Below are 18,829 nucleotides of genomic sequence, written 5' to 3'. Positions count from 1 at the left end.
AAAGTAGTTGCACACATAATAATGAACTGGAAATTAAGCAAATAAGATATTAATGAAATAAGGTATAAAGAGTGTGGAAAAAGAAATAAGTGGATAATTTGAATTACACTTGCCAGCGCCAAGGATCTGAAGAAGATTTCCACCTATATTGTGATAGTTACCAGTATCCAAAGCCAATTGTCCTGTTTAAAGGTGATGGTGATAAGGATACAAAAAGTAGATTATCACACTATAAAATACAGGAGCAGAATTAGGCCATTTGGCCCATCAAGTCTGCTCTGCAATTTGATCATGGTTGATATGTTTCTCAACTTTATTTTCTTGCCTTCTCCCTCTAACACTTAATTCCTTTACTAATGAAGAACCTATGTAACTCACTCTTAATGGCACTGAATAACTTGGCCTCTACAGCCTCTGTGGCAATGAGATCCACAAATTAGCCACCCTCCGGCTAAAGAAATTCCTCCACATCTCAAGTTCCAAGGGGTCTTCCCTCCACTCTGAGGCTGTGCCCTCAGGTGCTAGGGTCTCTCTACTAATGGATGTGTATGCTCCACTCGATATAGGCCTCTTAGTATTGTGTAAGTTTCAATGAGTTTCTCCCCTAATCCACCTAGTGTCCTCAACTGCACCTCATAAGACAAACCCGTCAACCTGGGATCATTCTTGTCAACCTTCTCTGGACCCTCTCCGGTACCAGAACATCCTTCATTAGATACAGGGCCCACAACCACTCTCAAAATTCCAGATGTGGTCCGTTCAGAACCTTACATAGCTTCACCAGTACATCTCTGTTCTTGTATTCTAACCCTATTGAATTGAATGCCAACATTACATTTGCCTTTCTAACTGCCAACTGAACCTGCATGTTAACCTTAAGGTAATCTCTGAAATAGGATTCCTAAATCCCTTTGTACTTCAGATTTCTGAAGCCTTTCCTCATTTACAAAATACTCTATGTCTCTATTCTTCCTATAAACGTGCATAACCTCACACTTTCCCACATTATATTTCATCTGCCACATTGTTGCCCACTCTTCTAGCCTGTCTATGTCCTCCTTTAGCCTCCCCCTTCCTCAACACTATCTACCCCTCCACCTATCTTTGTGTCATCTGCAGACTTAGCACCAATGTCCTCAGTTCTTTTGTCCAAATCAAAAATGTGTAATGTGAATAGCAGTGGGCCTAACATTGACCTCTGCAGAACTCCACTAGTTACCAGCTGCCATTCTGGAAAAAAACCCTTTTACCTCCTCTCTGCCTTCAGCCAATCCTCTTTCTGTGCCTGTGTCTTGCCCCTAACACCATGAACTGTTATCTTATTAGCAGCCTCCTATGCATCAGCTCGTGAAAGGCCTTCTGGACGTCCAAATAGATGCCATCCACTGTCTCTCCTTTGTTTAACTTGCTCATTACCTCCTCAAAGAATTGTAACAAGTTTGTCAGGCATGACAAAGCCATGCTGACTCAGCTCTATTTTACCAGTCACTTCCAAGTACTCCGCAATTTCATTCTTAATAACAGGTTCTAAAATTTTACCAGTAACCCAAGGTCAGCCTAACCAGTCTATAATTCTGCATCTTTTGCCTCCCTTAATTCTTAAACAGAGTTGTTACATTAGCCGTTTATTTTCCAGAGCTCTGGGACCTTCCCTGACTTCAGTGATGGGTATAATCCTCTGGTCCAGGTGATTTATCCACCTTCAGATATTCCAACTTGCTCAGCACCCTCTCCTTAGTGATGGCCACTACACTCATCTCTGCACCCTGACTCTCGAAGTTCTGCTATGCTACTGGTATCTTCCACTGTGAAAACTGATGCAAAGTAACTATTCCGTTCCTCCATCGTTTCTTTGTTCCCCATTATTACTTCTCCAGCCTCATTTTCCAGTAGTCTAATGCCCAATCTTGCCTAGCTCTTACCTTCCATATTTCTAATAAGAAACTTTTGCAGTCTTCTTTTACATTACAAGCTGGTTTACCTTCATATTTCATCTTCTACCTTCTTTTTGCTTTTTTAGTCATCCTCCTTTCAAAGGCTTCCCAATTCTCTAGCTTTCCACGAGTCTTCGCATTGTATTTTTTTTTGCTTTTATGCAGTCTCTGACTTCCCTTTTCTGCCATGGTTGTCTCATCCTCCCCTTAATATGTTGCTTCTTTTATGGGATGAATTTCTCCTGTGCCTCCTGAATTGCCCTAAGAAACTCCTGCCATTGCTGCTCCACTGTCTTCTGTGCTATGCTCTCTTTCCAATCAGTTCTGGCCTGCCCCTTCCTCATGCCTTTGTGGTTACCTTTACTCCATTGTAATACATCTGATTCTAGCATCTACCTCTCAAAGTTAAGGGGGAATTCTATCATATTATGGTCACTGACTCCTAGGGGTTCCTTCACCTTAAGCTCCCTGATCAAGTCTATCTCATTACACATCACCAAATCCCGAATTGTATCCTAGTGGGCTCTATCACAAGCTGCTCCTACAAAAATCACATGGACATTCCACAATTCCCTCTTCGAGATCGACTCTCAACTTGACTTTCCCAGCCCACCTGCATGTTGAAATAGAAAAATATGTTGAGTTGATGGCTATGGAATTTAAGACCGATGAGATACTCCTGGGAGCTCTGGCTCACCAGAAATCGCTGATTAATTTGTGTTGATCCTCTGTTAGCCTCCCTTACAATTAACAAATTAACCTTCTCCCTACTGTGCACTTCCACGTCTGAGACACGATCAGTGTTACCCAGTCACCTGCGAGGCTTGTACCCCTGTCCATATGCACACCATTAGCATCAGAATTGAGGCAAGCTGGAAAGCAACACTGATAATTGGTTTGAGGCCAGGGTGGCCCTTAACCTCACTTGGCCAACCTGAAATTGGAGACTGTTCGAGGACAGGATTGCCAGCCAGTAAATCTGATGGGTTTGATGTCTATAGACCTTATGGTAGAAGCAGTAAATTTCTGCCCTGGTACTTAAATTGGTTTTAATTTAACTGTACTATATGTTTTTGCTGATTGGGATTAGTGTTTTGTTTTACACGTAAATGGTGTTAAAGTTTCTTCTCAGTTGCATTGTTCTTTTCAGCATATTTTATCCAAACTGAACTTAATACACAAAAGTACATGTAACGTTCAGTGCAAATAGCGTTCCTCCAAGCTTTTACACGAGATGAAAAATGTTGCAGTACACCAGCCACACTCTCAAAGCTAACCGTGTGCCCAGAAGGAAATAAACAAATTGGGAATATCTTTTAATTGTCACATTTGCAAGCCTTCAGGGAGGCTCTCCAATTCAAATTAACCTTTTTTTTTGGGTATGTGGACACTAATAGAGATGATTTAGAAACATTTGAATGGAAATTACTGCTGATCCGTAATGAAACTAGGAAATAGTTTTATATAAATTTTGGTGAAAGTAATTTCCAGTCATTTAGAAACTAGATCCTACAAGTGTATTAGTCACTGATGAAAATGGTTCCTTTTGTTATAAAGTCTCTTTCAGCTATATTAGTCAAACTCGACCAAATAATGTACTTAATTTTAATCAAGAATATTTTAAAGCAAAACTGTTATAAAAATATTTTTTAAAGCACTGCCCAGTTGTGTGTTTGGCAATATGCAAATACATTTGAATGCAAAATTCATTTCCTAAAGTGTGTGCAGTTTGCACATGAACTGTTGATTACATCCTAAATTGGAGCGAGAGACTCAATTTAGTGGAATTTTAACTACAGCGAACAATTTAATGTTGACTGATAGACACTTAATCGGCATGACTTGAAGAAAGCCTAAGTGTTTCGTGCCTCCTTTTGCAACAGTTGCATGACTGGAAATCCCTGCAGAATCTATAAATAGACAGCTCTTAAGCTGTCACTTTGAATTATTGCCACTTTATGCTTTCCACTTGCCAATAACGGAAAAATAAGTTATTTTTCAGTGTATATAATATTTAAGTGTTCTTATTATGTTGTGTGTATATACCTAAAGGCTTAAAGCTATTGGAGACATTAATGTTTGTGCTCATTGGATATTAATATTGTTGTAAAATTTGTATGACTGAAAACAAATGTCTTTATGTGAGTAAAGTATCACTGATGCTTCTCACATTTTTCTCAAAGGTTTTATTTAATGGAAAAAAGAATTACAGAGTGTAGCCCAAGTTAACATAAGTATTTCGTAGAATCAAGAATCATTGAATCCCTACAGTGTGGAAACAGGCTCTTCGGCCCAATGAGTCTACACCAACCCTCCGAAGAGTAACCCACCCAGACTCATTCCTCTACCCTATTACTCTACATTTACCCCTAACTAATGTACCTAACCTATACATCTCTGAACACTATTGGCAATTTATCATGACCAATTCACCAAACCTGCACATCTTTGGATGGTGGGAGGAAACCGGAGCACCCCCACGCAGACATGGGGAGAACGTGCAAATTCCGCACAGACAGCTGCCAGAGGCTAAAATCAAACCCATGTCCCTAGCGCTGTGAGGCAGCAGGGCTAACCACTGAGCCACTGTGCCGCCCAACTATTTGCAACTAACTTCAGGATTTCATAGTGAATTTTCCACCTAGACTTCCTTCAGAGGCTCCCCCATCACAGATTCCACTTTTCAACCAATACAATTAATTTCATGGAATACCTCGAAATTATGGTTTGCATTAGATATTAAAAAAACTCTGGATCACAGTAACATCCTGGTTATAGCAGGATGCTGTCTCACGTGCTGTGCTTTTTCCAGCACCACACTTGATCAACTTTGACTTTCCAGTGTCTTCATTCCTCACTTTTTTCAAGTTTCTTGAGTGTTAGTGGAGGTACAGTGATCACAGCAGTGGAGAATATTCAAATAACTGCTTTATGGTGGAAGATACTTCAAACGTTCCACTAATACAGAAGAACAAAGAGAAGAATTAAAAAGCAGTATTAGACAAATTAATGGGGCTAATGGCAGATACATCTCTTGGCCTTGATAGCTTGATATCCCAGGATAGCTATAGAGATAGTTGATTCCAGAGAAGTACCAGAGGACTGTAAAACTGCTAATGTGATACCTCTATTCAAAGAGTATTGGAATCAATTATTAAGGAAGCAATAGTAGGACATTTGGAACACTCTAATCTAATCAAGCAGAATCAGCATGGTTTCATGAAAGTGAATTTGTGTCTGATTAATTTATTAAAGATTTTTGAGGAAGTCTCAACTAGATTGGATAGAGGGCAACCAGTAGATGTGTTATATTTGGACTTCCTAGAGGTATTCAACAAGATTCTTCAAAAAGTTAAGTCAAAATAGAAGAGCACATGTGCTGGAGGTAATAAATTCAGATGGAGAGAGAACTGGTTCACGGCAGGAAACAGTTGGGTAAAAAGGGTTCTTTCTCATGTTGGTGATGCGTGACCAGTGAAATTCCACAGGATCAGTGCTGGGACTGCAACTGTTTACAATATATATTAATGACTTGGAGAAGGAAGCAAATGTACTGGAGCCAAATTTGCAGATGATACTAAAATAGGTGGAAAGGCAAGTTGTGAGAGAGATGCAAATAATTTACAAAGAGACACTGAAGAAGGGTCACTGGACATTAACACTGCTTTCTCTTCACAAATACTGCCAGACCTGCTGCGTTTTTCCAGAAATTTCTGTTTCTGTAACAGGTGACACTGATAGGTAAAGAAAGTGGACATAAAGTTGGCAACTGGAGTATAGTGTGGAAAAATGGGAAGTTAGTCACTCATTTTGGAAGGGAGTACACATGAACAGACTATTATTTAAATGGAGAAAAATTGCAGAACGAAGCAACACAAATGGACTTTAGAGTACTTATGTACAAAGCACAGAAAGCTAGGATTCAGATGCATCAGGTAATCAGGAAGGCTGATGGAGTATTGGCCCTTATTTCAAAGGGGTTGGAGTAGAAGACTATGGAAGTCTTACTGCAATTGTACAAGTACTGGTGAGACCACATCTGGAGCACTATGAGTAATATTGGTCCTCATATTTAATGAAAGATATTGTTTCATGGGTGGCACTTCAGAGAAGGTTCACTAGGATGATCCCTGGTATATTTGATGGGCTGGATGGCCTTGCTTCCAGTCCTATGTCTTATGGTCTTATCGAGGGATTGTCTTATGAGCAAACATTGACAGGTTGGGACTCCACTCACTGGAGTTTAGAAGAATGATAGATAATCTCATTGAAATGTTTAGATTTCTTAAAGGAGGAGAAAGTGAGGACTGCAAATGCTGGAGATCAGAGTCGAGAGTGTGGTGCTGGAAAAGCGGAGCAGGAGAATCGACGTTTTGGGCATAAGCCCTTCATCAGGAGTCGGATACTCCCTGAGATTTCTTAAGGGGCCTTAAAGGGTAAATACTGAGACGTTTTTTCCTTTCAAGGGAGAGTCTTGGACTAGAGGGCTTGGCCTCAAAATGGAGAGTGCCAATTTAAGACAAGATGAGAAGGAATTTCACCTCTCCACTAGAATGAGTGTCCTTGGAACTCCTTGCCTAGAGAGCTGTGGGGGCAGAGTCCTTGTGTATATTTAAGGCTAAGATAGGTTCTTGATCAGGAGGATAATCGAGGGTTTTGGGGAAAATGCAAGAAAGTAGACATGAGAAATATTGGATGAGCCATGATCCCACTTAATGGTGAAGTAGACTTGAGGGGCCAAATGACCTTTTCCTGTTGCTATTTCTCTTGGTCTTATGATAATACAGATCTTAAAGATTGCTTAAAGGAGACAAGTACTTGCACTCATCAGGATTAGGATGCAAGAAACAGACTTGAAAAAAAGGTCACACCAATTTGGGCAACATGAGAAGAGGGTGTTTGGTTGGGTGATCTATCGCATGGCGATGTAGCAGGGACAGTAAACTGTTAATCTTAGTTCACAAATTAAGCAGGTCTGATTTTCAGTACATTGTTGTTGGAATATATCAGAGAGTCTCTATTACTCTGCCTTTTAAATTATAAAATGCCATGATATACAAATTCCTCTTAGCATTCTAAGACAAGACACTTTGTGTTCGTATTCTAGCAAGCACAAATGTATCACACTGTGAGTCCAATTTATGATCTTAAATCCATTTTCTCCATAATTCTCGCATAATGTAGATTACTTGGTAAATGTTCAACAGCAGAATTACATTTAATGGTTCACGTAGTGTTCCGGGGCTTGCGAGCATGGGCTGGTTGATAACAATCTGCCTGCTACAAATGGTCAACGGGATTTTTTTTGTTACAGTCCACTAGTCATTGGAGTGTATAGCCTGCATCACAATAGCACTGAAGTCCGAAGATCCTTGAAGGTAGCAGGGCAGGTAATAAGATGGTCACAAAGGCATAAGGGGATCCTTGCCTTTATTTTATTTTAGCTGAGGTATAGAATACAAGAGCTAGGAGGTTATTGCTGGAACTGTATAAAAACCATCCACGACTGGATACATGTCTGAAAAAAACACCCAGAAAAGCTCACCTCGTCTTGTAATCTGTTAAAATATGAGTGACAGGGAACTCTCAAATTCCACTATTTAAATAAAATATATCAATGTATTCTTTAACTCTAAAAGTGAACATTAAACAAGTTACTCACAAGTCTAATCCCCCCTTTCTCTTAACTGCTTATTACCTGCCCCCAACTCCATAACAATATGATGTTCCAGGAGAAAGTGAGGACTGCAGATGCTGGAGATCAGAGTTGAAGGGCTTATGCCCGAAACATCGATTCTCCTGCTCCTTAGATGCTGTCTAACTTGCAGTGCATTTCAAGCACCACACTCTCAAATATGCTATTTCAATAGACACTTATTAAAATTACAGCAACTTAATTTCAAAACCATACAGCAACTGTTGTCTTCGGTGTCTTTCTTGTACCAGCTGAAGATCTCCCTGGATTGTCTTCTCTCCTTACTATGAATACGTTTCACATGAAAAGGTACCTTTCAGAGAATGTTTCCTAATTTCTTGGCAGTTGCTCTGTCTAATTTGAAAAATGCCTTCATTTCTCCATCCCTAACTTTGGATCGTCTCATTTGTTCAATTTTGGCATAACAATAAGTTCAAACTCGATTGGGTTTTAGTGTCCTAGGGCATAATTTAAACTGGTTAGATTTGAATTGTTGTCAAAGCATCAACCAACTCACATATCCATTTCACAGCCAAATGTTACATATTTCAATTTTCCAGTACTCTCTGAAGCTGCTATCTAATCATATCACACAGGTGCTTGTAATCTCTCAGTTCGGAACAGCATTCACTCTCTCTTAAAGGTACAGTACAGCCTTCAACTTCTTAACACCAAGATTCTTCCCCTTACCTGATGTTTTGAGCTATGCGGAAAGATTTCCACATTAAACACCGTTTGCCACTTCTCAGCCCAGCTCTACATTTTATCTATGTTCCTCTGTAACCCACAACATCCTTCGGCACTATCCACAACTCTGCCTACTTTCGTGTCATCTGCAAATTTACTAACCCACCCTTCTAACCCACCTCCAGATCATTTATAAAAATGACAAGCAGCAGTAGCCCTAAAACAGATCCTCGCGGCACACCACTGGTAACTGAGCTCCAGGATGAACATTTCCTGAGAATCACCACCCTCTGTCTTCTTTCATCTATAGCCAATTTCCAATCCAAGCCACTAAATCGCCCTTAATCCCGCAACTCGTTATTTTGTAAAATGGTCTGCCGTGTGGAATCCTATCAAACGCCTTACTGCACCACATCAACCACCTTACCTTGATGCACCTATTTTGTCACCTTCTTAAAGAAATCAATAAGGTTAGTGAGGCATGACCTACCCTTCATTAAACCATGTTGACTATCCCTAATCAAATTATTCCTTTCCAGATGATTATAAATTCTGTCTATTATAACCTTTTCCAACACCTTACCCACAACTAAGGTAAGGCTCACTGGCCTGTAATTACCAGAGTTGTTCCAACTTCCTTCCTTAAACAAAGGAACAACATTTGCTATCCTCCAGTCTTCTGGCATTACTCCTGTCTACAATGGTGACATGAAGATCAAAGGCTCTGCAATCTCCTCCCTGGCTTCCCAGAGAGTCCACCAGTAAATCCCATCCGGCCCAGGGTCTTATCTGTATTCAGATCTTCCAAAATTGCTAAAACCTCCTCTTTGTCAAACTCAATCCCATCTAATTTTATAGCCTGTATCTCTGTATTCTCACTGACATTGCCCTTTTCCAATGTGAATACTGACAAAAAGTATTCATTAAGCACTTCCCCTATGTCCTCAGATTCCACACACACATTTCCACTAGTATCTTTGATTGGCCCTAATCTTACTCTAGTCATTCTTTTATTCCTGACTTACCGATAGAAGGCCTTGGGGTTTTCCTTGATCCGATCCGCCAACAACTTCTCATGTCCCTTCCTGACTCTTCTTCACCCTCTCTTTAGAGCTTTTCTCACTAACTTGTAATCTCAAGCCCCCTAACTGAGCCGTAACGCCTCATCCTCACATAAGCCGCCTCCTTCCTCTTGACAAGATCTTCAACTTCTTTAGTAAATCATGTTTCCCTCTGTCGACAGCTACCTCCCTGCCTGTTAGGTACAAACTTACCAAGGACCTGCAGTAGCTGCTCCTTGAATAAGCGCCACATTTCCAGTGTGTCTATCCCCTGTAGTTTCCTTCCCCATTCTATGCATCCTAAATTTTGCCTAATCGCATCATAATTAACTTTCCCCCAGTTATATCTCTTTCCCTGCAGTATATATCTATCCCTGCCAATTGCTATTGTAAACAAAGCCAAATTATAGTTACTATTGCCAAAGTGCTCACCTACCTCCAAATCTAACACCTGGCAGGGTTCATTTTCCAGTACCGAATCCAATATGGCATCACCCCTTGTTGGCCTGTCTACATACTGTGTCAGAAAACCTTCCTGTCCACATTGAACAAAAACTGACCCATCTAAACTACTTGAACTATAGTATTCCCAGTCAATATTGGGGAAGTTAAAGTCCCCCATATCAACTACCCTGTTACTCTCACTCCTATGGAGACTCATCTTCGCTATACTTTCCTCTACATCCCTGGAACAATTTGGAGGCTTATGGAAAACTCCCATCAGGGTGACCTCTCCTTTCCTGTTTCTAACCTCAGCCCAAACTACCCCAGTGAATGAGTTCCCAAATGTTATCTCAGCTGTTGTAATACTATTCTTGATTAACACTGCCACACCCCTGTCTCTTTTACCATTTTCTCTGTTCTTGCTGAAACATCTAAATCCTGGAATCTGCAACAATCATTCCTATCCCTAATTTAGCCATATCTCTGAAATGGCCACAACATCGAAAACCCAGGTACCAATCCATGCTGCACCCACCTTATTCCTGATGCTCCTGGCATTGAAATACACACATTTCAAACCAGCACCCTGATTGTCGGTGCCCTCTCGTGACCTTGTAACCCTATTCCTGACCTCACTACCCTGAACTTCCTGTACACTGGAACTACAATTCAGGTTTCCATCCCCCTGCTGCATTAGTTTAAACCTTCTTTTCCCCCCCCCCCCCCCCACCAAAGAGGATTAGCAAATCTCCTCCCACCCCCCTCAGGATATTGGTACCCCTCTGGTTCAGGTGAAGACCATCCTGTTTGTAGAGGTTCCCTGCTTCCCCAAAAAGAGTTCCAATTATCCAAGAATCCAAAACCCACCCTCCTACACCATCCCTGCCACCAAGTGTTCAGCTCCACTATCTCCCTGTTCCTCCACCAGCACGTTGCACGGGCAACAAACCAGAGACAACAACTTTGTTTGTTCTAGCTCTCAGCACCCACCCTAGCTCCCTCAATGTCTGCCTTAGGCAGGAAGAGAGATGGGGATCTATGTTGTTGGTGCTTATGTGGACCACGACTTGGGGCTGCTCCCCTCCCCCTCAAGGATCCCGAAAACATGATCAGAGACATCACTAATCCCGGCACCTGGGAGGCAACACACCAATCGTGAGTCTCTCTCGTTTTCACATGACATCCTATCTCTCCCCCTAACTATGGAGTCCCCAGTGACGAAAGCTCTGCTCCTCTTCCTCCTCCTCCTGTGAGCAACAGGGACAAACTCTGCCAGAGACCTGTGCCCCATTGCTTACCCCTGGTAAGTCGTATTCCCCAACAGTATTCAAAACGGTATACTTGTTATTGAGGGGAACCACCCCAGGAGATCCCTACACTGTCTGCCAGTTCCCTGACGGTAACCCATCTACCTTTTCACCTGGCTGTGGAGTAACTACCTTCCTGTAAATCCTCTCAATAACCCCCTACGCCTCCTGAATAACCCAAAGTTCACCCAGCTCCAGTTCCTTAACACTGTTCTTGCGGAGCTGGAGTTGGGTGCACTTTCCACAGCTGCAGTCAACAGGGACACTAGAGGTGACCCTTAGCTCGCACATATTGCAGAAGGAACATTCAACTGCCCTAACCTCCATTCTCACTATTCTAAATTCCCAAATAGACTGTCGGAGAAAAAAACAAATGAAACACGAAAGAAAACACTTGTTACCTTACCAACCGAAGCACAGACCTTTTTTATTTAGTTAGAGGAGTATGATGGGTGGGCAACACTACACGAGTAGTATTTCTGGTAAAGCAGCCACCCAAATATGTGACCTCTCCAACTGGGTCTAGGAACTGAAGAAAAACTGGAACTAAAAGAAATTTAAACCATATGTCGACAAGGTCGTTTGCTCCCTGGAAACCTCGTGACCTCTCTGACTGTATCCAGGTTTTGTCATCACATGGGCTGCTACCAGACACAACCCATTCTCAGCTACTAATAGTCCCCATTAGCAGCTATTCATTCTCATATCTTGGTCTTTATCTACTACTTTGTCTGTCCAACTTTCTCTTTGGACTTTATCTCCACCTATTGTTTACTCGAACCCCCTCTCCCCATCTTCTATAAAAACAATCCTTTTCCTATCTACCATCAGCTCTGAAGAAGGGTCACTGGGCCGGATATGTTGATTCTGATTTCTTTGCATGCTCACTGAGCTTTTCCAACAATCTGCTTTCGTTTCTGATTTCCGGCATCTGCAGTACTTTCGTTTTTTTGAATAACTGGAGTTGTTTTCCTTGGAGCAGCGAAGATTGACAAAGACCTGATAAAATGTATAAGATTATGAAGGGTGTGGATAGAAAGGCACTTTTTCCATTCGTAGAGGGTTACTAAGAGGAGAGTTGAGAATCTTTCTCGCTCACAGTGTGGTAGGAGTCTAGAGCTCAATACAGAGGAACCTCGATTATCTGAATATCAATGAACTGAATATTGGATTATCTGAAGGAGATATAGAGGTCCCAATAGAAACGTTACATCAAAGAGGTGTTTCCAACACTGATTGCGCCTTTTGTTTCAATTATTAAACTAACTCGGTTTACTGAAATGCTGCCGAGAATAGCCCTGGACAACGATGGGAGCTCAGGCACTGTCTCCAAGTGACTGACCACCTGCCCTCTCTCTCACCCACTCTCTCTTCCGCATACTTCCCCTGGGTTCTACACAGGAGTGTACCCTAAACCCCTCTTGTGCAGATAACCTCTCTAACAATGTCCTGTACAGGGCAAAGGTAGAACTTGACAAAAAGTTGCAGTAAAGAGTTATGTGTGTGCATGCATGCATGTGTGCACGTGCGCTGTTTGGAGACTCGCTCCCCAAAGGCAGCAGCAGTCTTACTATTGGTGAGTTGTCTGGCTGCCCTGGAGGCAGGTTGGAGGTAAACGGGTGGCAGGTTTGGGGGACAGACAGGGGGAGGTGGCGCAGATGGTGGGTGGGGATGGGGGCAGAGGCGGATGTGGTGGAGTGGGGTCGGATGGGGGGGGCGGGGTCAGATGGGGTTGGGGGGTGAAGTTCTGTACACTGTGTGTTGCGTGGGGGGGTTGGGGGGTGTTGACGGCCGGGAAGGCTTCGGCAATGCTGCAGATCCCTTACGCCCAAGTGCACGTCTGCTCAGAAACAAACCCTGAGACAAGAGGGGCAAGGTGGCCAGAGCGAGGAAAAAGGAAACTTCAGAAAACTCCAAGCCCCAGAAGAGATGCATTGAATCAATTAACCAAATAATCGATTATCCAAACGAAATAGTGCCTGCCCATCAAGGTTCCTCTGTACCTGAAAAAGTGATTGAGTAAGAAAATCTTGTAACGTTTTAACCAGCATTTAGATGTTCAGTTGTATTTCCATTGTTTTTGTAGCTTCAAGGGCTTTTGGCCAGAAGCTGGAAAATAGGATCAAGCTTTGTCAATTGGCATTGGCATGGTGGGTTTAATAGCTTTCTTTGTGTTGTAAACATTCTTGAATCTATCTGCATGGTTTAGTATTACACCAGTCAGCACCTTTCTCTACTGTGGCATGGCTCTACTAGCATATGTTATTGCATTTTGCTGACCCATATTTGTCTTCCTTATGAGCAAGTAACTAGTTCAAAGAAAATATAGCTTTGTAACTCTGTCTGTTTTTAGGTTCAACTCCAAACCAGTTTATCGAGCCAATACATAATTCGAACTCAGCCAACAAATGCATGTCTCTCTACACTGGAGTGTGCAGCTTTTGCACTGTCAGTAGCTGAAAAGAATCATTGTATTCATGAGGTAAGAAGTCAGAAGCTGACACAATTTCAGGCAACTTGTTTTAAGTTGTAAATTGTAAAATTATATTGATAGGAAAAAAAGTTATTTGATTGGAAGCCTTTATTGCATTAGCGATTATATTGATTTGAGCTTAAGTTATATCTCTCTGCTCTATCTCAAAACTTTGAATATTTTTGGAAGGGGGGAGAAAACTTTGAAATATATGTTCATTAAGTAATAGATTATGCATTATTTTATTTTGTCTGAATTTTGGTCATCTGCCATTAATGTCAGATCAGTAGCAAGCTTCATCATCTTTCTCTATTCCTACATACCCCATCCTCAGCTCCACATTACTGCTGACTACCAGCCATTGAGTTATAGCATATTTCCATCATACTGAAGAAACCTCATGGGTGATTTCAGAAAATAAAACACAGGACTATATAGGAGACCAAACTATGGCACCAAGCTAGATCAATTGATAATGGGTTAGCTGACAAAAAGCTTTGTTGTGGTTTACGGACAATCTTGCGGAAAAGTTATAGAGACAGTGAGATGGAGGAAATCCTAGACCTTGGATCCTAAGCCACTGAAGGCACAGCCATTAGTCGTGGCGCACTTAAAATTAGAATGCGCAAGAGACCAGAATTAGACAAGTGCAGACATCCCAGAATACTGTGGACAAGAGAATAGGAAGGAGCAAGGCCATAGAGAGACTTGAAAACAAGGATGAATATTTTAAAGTAAAGATTTTGCTTAACTAGGAACCAGAGTAGGTCAGCAGACACAGATGTGGGAGGGGTATATGACTTGGAGTGTTAAGATACTGGAAAGAGAGCTTTGAATCACCTTAGGTTTATGCACAGTGGAATGTGGGATGCCAGCCAGGAGTGCATTGGAACAGTCAGTCCAGAAGTAAAGAAAAGAAGGTTTCATCTGTGGATGAACTGAGAAAAAGATGAATTTGGACAATGTTGTGAATGTGAAAGTAAATATTCTTAGGGGTGGTACAAATGGTATATAACTAATCTTGGAATTAAATGACACATGGCCTGATTTAATTTCAGGCATTTGCCAGGGAGAAAATTAGATTGGTAGCTAGGAGGCTCAGTTTGGAGTGAAGACCAAAATCAATGACTTTAATTTTCCCAAAGTGGAAAAATCAAGAGGGTGGTATTGAGGTATGGCTGGATGTTGTCAGCATACATGTGAAAACTAACAAGTCAAAGCGATGCACGATACATGAACGGCTTTGGACCCCTTCTGAGTCTTGATAGTTACCTTTTCTCTTTTATCTAGTAGTTTAACCATGGGAAGCTTGTGATATCTAACTTAAGCCATAATACTACAAGGAAAATATCTCTTTTAATGAAATCAATAAAGAACGATTGCTTCTAAATTTTCAATCTAGTTTCTTGTTTTAAATCAACAGGTTATTCTGCGTCCCCTTCAAGCTTTGTGTTCATTCCAGCTTCAGCATGGAGCTCAGATCCATCACAGCAAAGAACATCTGATCAAGAATGGATTGTATGCAAAGTCAATGCCAAAGAATAAACGTAAACTTAATAGAATGGAACGTTTAGTGAACAATGTCAAAGTATAGGGGACAAATATAATTTTAAGATGGCTATTTTTGTGAACAGAAATTTTCTTATGACATTTTCTATTAATTCCTCATCTTCTATCATTGAATTTTCATTTGGACTGTTGTCAATTATCTGACATCTGATTTCTTGTTGTTTGCTATTATTGTTTCAATCTTAGCATACACTTTGTGGGCAAGTTTCCTCAGTGTTTCCACTGCTACACTGCAATAATTCTGCCAGAAATTTGGCAGGAGTCTTGATTATGTGCATGAATGAGATTCTTATGAAAATTGAATTGGCTGTAATGCAACATAATGACAGACGTTCTGAGGAAAGTCATCCTTTTAGAGTGTTGAAGCTATTCTTTTATTTTCTGAGATCTTGTTTAAAATTCTACAATTCAGTAACATGGTAATGAAAAGTATATTTATCTAATATGTCTGTGTTAGCCTCACTTGGGACTTTCTCTCTCCTTTGGACAAGAATTAGAAATTTTACCCAGGCTTATCTCAATCAAGATTACCTGGCTGTCTTCAGCCAGGATGATTTTAGCCAATTCATTCACTTAAATTATCATTTAGCAAAAGACAATACTGGACAGTTAAAAGTGTGATTTCAACATTTGCCTCTTGCGTGGAAATACTAAATTTCCATAGCAGCTCAGAGTGCACTTTTACCTCCTGTTTATGCCTTAACTTTCTTATGCATCAAACCTGATTCCTGGTAATTGGGGTTGGATGGAGAGTCTTTTCTAGTCAGGATATTTCCCTATCCTGTTTACACATATCACACTGTTTTCTTGGATGAAACTGGCCAATTGCAACCTAAACTGAAGAGGTTGGTCTATCAGAGGTTGCTGAGGAAAGTCACACCTAGTACTTGGTTCTCAACTGGACTTAAATCTTGATGTGACTGACCCTCTTCTGAAGGGAGCTGTTAAGAAACTGACTGTGTTAAAGACAGTAGAACTTTCTCTAGCTGTTGTGCAGGACTGTGTTTCAAACCCTTCTTCTCAACACCCTTTTCTGACAGATGGCCTCTCCATGCCCAGGCATTGTCACAGATACTTTGGCAGTATCAGGTGTGGGGGTTATTGGTCCTCTCCATGCCAGTTATGCCAATTAATTGGTACCATGTATTTTCAGAGACCTGGATTATAATGAAGGTGCTGTTGTATCATTTACATTTCAGTTTTGTAGAAAGAAAATCCTGGTGCATTACTGTATTGTTCAGTTCACATGTAAAGCTTATAGCTCAGTATTTATCAATGAAAATAGAAGGAAAGAGCAATCAAAAGTCAATGTAAAGATTGTGCATTCAAATCAGTATATCTGATAGAGTTTTCTTACCGAACCCTGCAAATATCAGGGTGTCTTCTGGAGTAGCATGCTAGAGTGAAGCTGGTACTTCAATGGTTAGAATGGAGTAAAAAGGAAAATTAAAGATAAGCTTCATGTATTTATTTATTTGTACTGGGGGAGGTTTTTTTTTAGCTGATCTGCAAATATTGGGGGATGTTTTAGTCTACAACTGATACTAGTTGGAGGACATGAATCAGGAGAAAGTGAGGACTGCAGATGCTGGAGATCAGAGTCAAAAAGTGTGGCGCAGGAAAAGCAAAGCACATCAGACAGCATCCAAGGGGCAGGAGAGTCGGCATTTCGGACATAAGCCCTTCATCAGGAATGTGAATGGCTGCCTCCAGTTCTTAATGGGTCTTCAATCATGTAAGCTTCAAAGCTTAGATTTTTGGAATTGGAAAGAAAAAGATCTAAATAAAGAATCTGCTCTGTTTCATCACTGCCTTTGCTGCATTGCTTTGCATTTTATTGTGTTAAACACTTCCTCAGCTGGAATAAAGAATCCATTTCAATATAGTTTTCAAGCCACTGCAACTGGTAAATAGTAAATGATGAAAATGGACCTTAGTTATATCATCAGCTTTCAAAAGTGATCTTACTAAGAATGAAACAACTGTTGGGCTGGATTTCCAGCTACAGTTTACTGTCAGTAGTTGATAGCAAGCCTGCTACAAGGCACTTCAAGGGATTCTGATTGGGAAGAAAACTATGTGTTCAATTGTCCAGGTCACTTTGCTAGTAAGTGCCAGAGCTTCCATTGGTAGCAACCTGAGAACAAATGTGAAATCCATGTTGTTAACCGATGAAAGTGCAGTGCATGGACATTTCAAAAGAAATATGGGAAATAAATGACAAACTTGTGGTGACTGTGAATTTATTTAGTCACATCTGTGTAAAGAACTTTTTTATTTGCTTTGTTTGAGCAGATTTAAAAAAAAATATTTGTGTTCTATAATGGACTGGTGATTTAGATTTTAAAAAATGAAAGTATCAGTTGCAGATTTCTTTGCTGTCAATGTGACATCCAACAATGGAAGTGGAAGATGTACCATTTAATTTTTAAAATCTATTTTTAATAAAGAACTGTTGGAGAGAAACCTTTCTAAACACAGTTTGGCTCTGTATTTGTGTACATTATATAATGTTTTCTGTACTAATTATGGCACCAGGATTGCAAACAATCCAATTAAGCCTCAGAGTGTTTAGGGAGAGTGGTGCATTTGGTGGGCTGGGTTACAGAGTTTGCAACTGAAGAAATTGAGAACAATGACTTTCATCTTCCAACAACTAGTTCGAGGAAGTTTCTGCTCATCCAGTATTCAATGTTGGATAAGCAATCTGACAACTTTCATGATGGAGTGGTTGAAAGACATGGAGGAGAGCTTGAGCTGGTGTTTGCAACTTTACCTGCAAAAACTGACACCGTGTTTTCAGATGATATTAGTGGGGGCAAGTGTATAGATGAAAAATGGGAAGGGACCAAGGATTAATCACTAAAAAAAAACAGAGTTTAAAGTTTGGGAGTAGGAAGAAAAGTTGATTTAGGTGTTGGATGTAGGTTTGCTCACTGAACTTGAAGATTCATTTCCAGACGTTTCGTTACCCTATTAGGTAACACCTTCAGTGGGCTTCAGGCGAAGCACTGCTGATAATTCCTGCTTTCTATTTGTATGCTTGGGTTTCTTTGGGTTGGTGATGTTATTTCCTGTGGTGAAGTCACTTCCTGTTCCTTTTCTCAGAGGGTGGTAGATGGGCTCTTCCTCGATGTGTTTGTTGATCGATTTCCGGTTGGAATTCCATGCTTCTAGGAATTCTCATGCATGTCTTTGTTTGGCTTGTCCTAGGATGGATGTGTTGTCCCAGTCAAAGTGGTGTCCTTCTTTATCTGTATCTGAATGAGAGAGGGTCATGTCTTTTTGTGGCTAGTTGGTGTTCATGTATCCTGGTGGCTAGTTTTCTGCTTGTTTGTCCAATGTAGTGTTTGTTACAGTCCTTGCAAGGTATTTTGTAAATGACATTAGTTTTGTTTGTTATCTGTATAGAGTCTTTCAAGTTCATTAGCTGCTGTTTTAGTGTATTTGCAGGCGACCATGATGCCAAGGGGTCTAAGTAGTCTGGCATTCATTACCGAGATGTCTTTGATGTAGGGGAGAGTGGCTAGGGTTTCTGGATGTGTTTTGTCTGCTTGTTTGGGTTTGTTGCTGAGAAATCGGCGGATTGTGATCATTGGGTACCCATTCCTTTTGAATACACGGTATAGGTGATTTTCCTCTGCTCTGTGTAGTTCCTC

The 18,829-nt window shown here is 40.9% G+C and overlaps 1 protein-coding gene across 1 annotated transcript in view; it reads left to right on the top strand.

Moving 5' to 3' along the window:
• Positions 1-17,627, top strand: part of dtwd2 (DTW domain containing 2) — a 103,616-nt gene extending 85,989 nt beyond the window's left edge. The window contains exons 5-6 of the mRNA XM_072584302.1: positions 13,482-13,610; positions 15,025-17,627. Coding sequence (XP_072440403.1) covers positions 13,482-13,610; positions 15,025-15,195 — 300 coding nt within the window. The 3' untranslated portion in view covers positions 15,196-17,627. The remainder of the gene's footprint in view (positions 1-13,481; positions 13,611-15,024) is intronic.
• The last annotated feature ends 1,202 nt before the right edge of the window (positions 17,628-18,829 follow it).

The sequence above is a fragment of the Chiloscyllium punctatum genome, chromosome 2 (genome assembly GCF_047496795.1).
Source record: "Chiloscyllium punctatum isolate Juve2018m chromosome 2, sChiPun1.3, whole genome shotgun sequence".
Classification (NCBI taxonomy): domain Eukaryota; kingdom Metazoa; phylum Chordata; class Chondrichthyes; order Orectolobiformes; family Hemiscylliidae; genus Chiloscyllium; species Chiloscyllium punctatum.
This window is presented reverse-complemented; position numbering and strand designations above follow the sequence as displayed.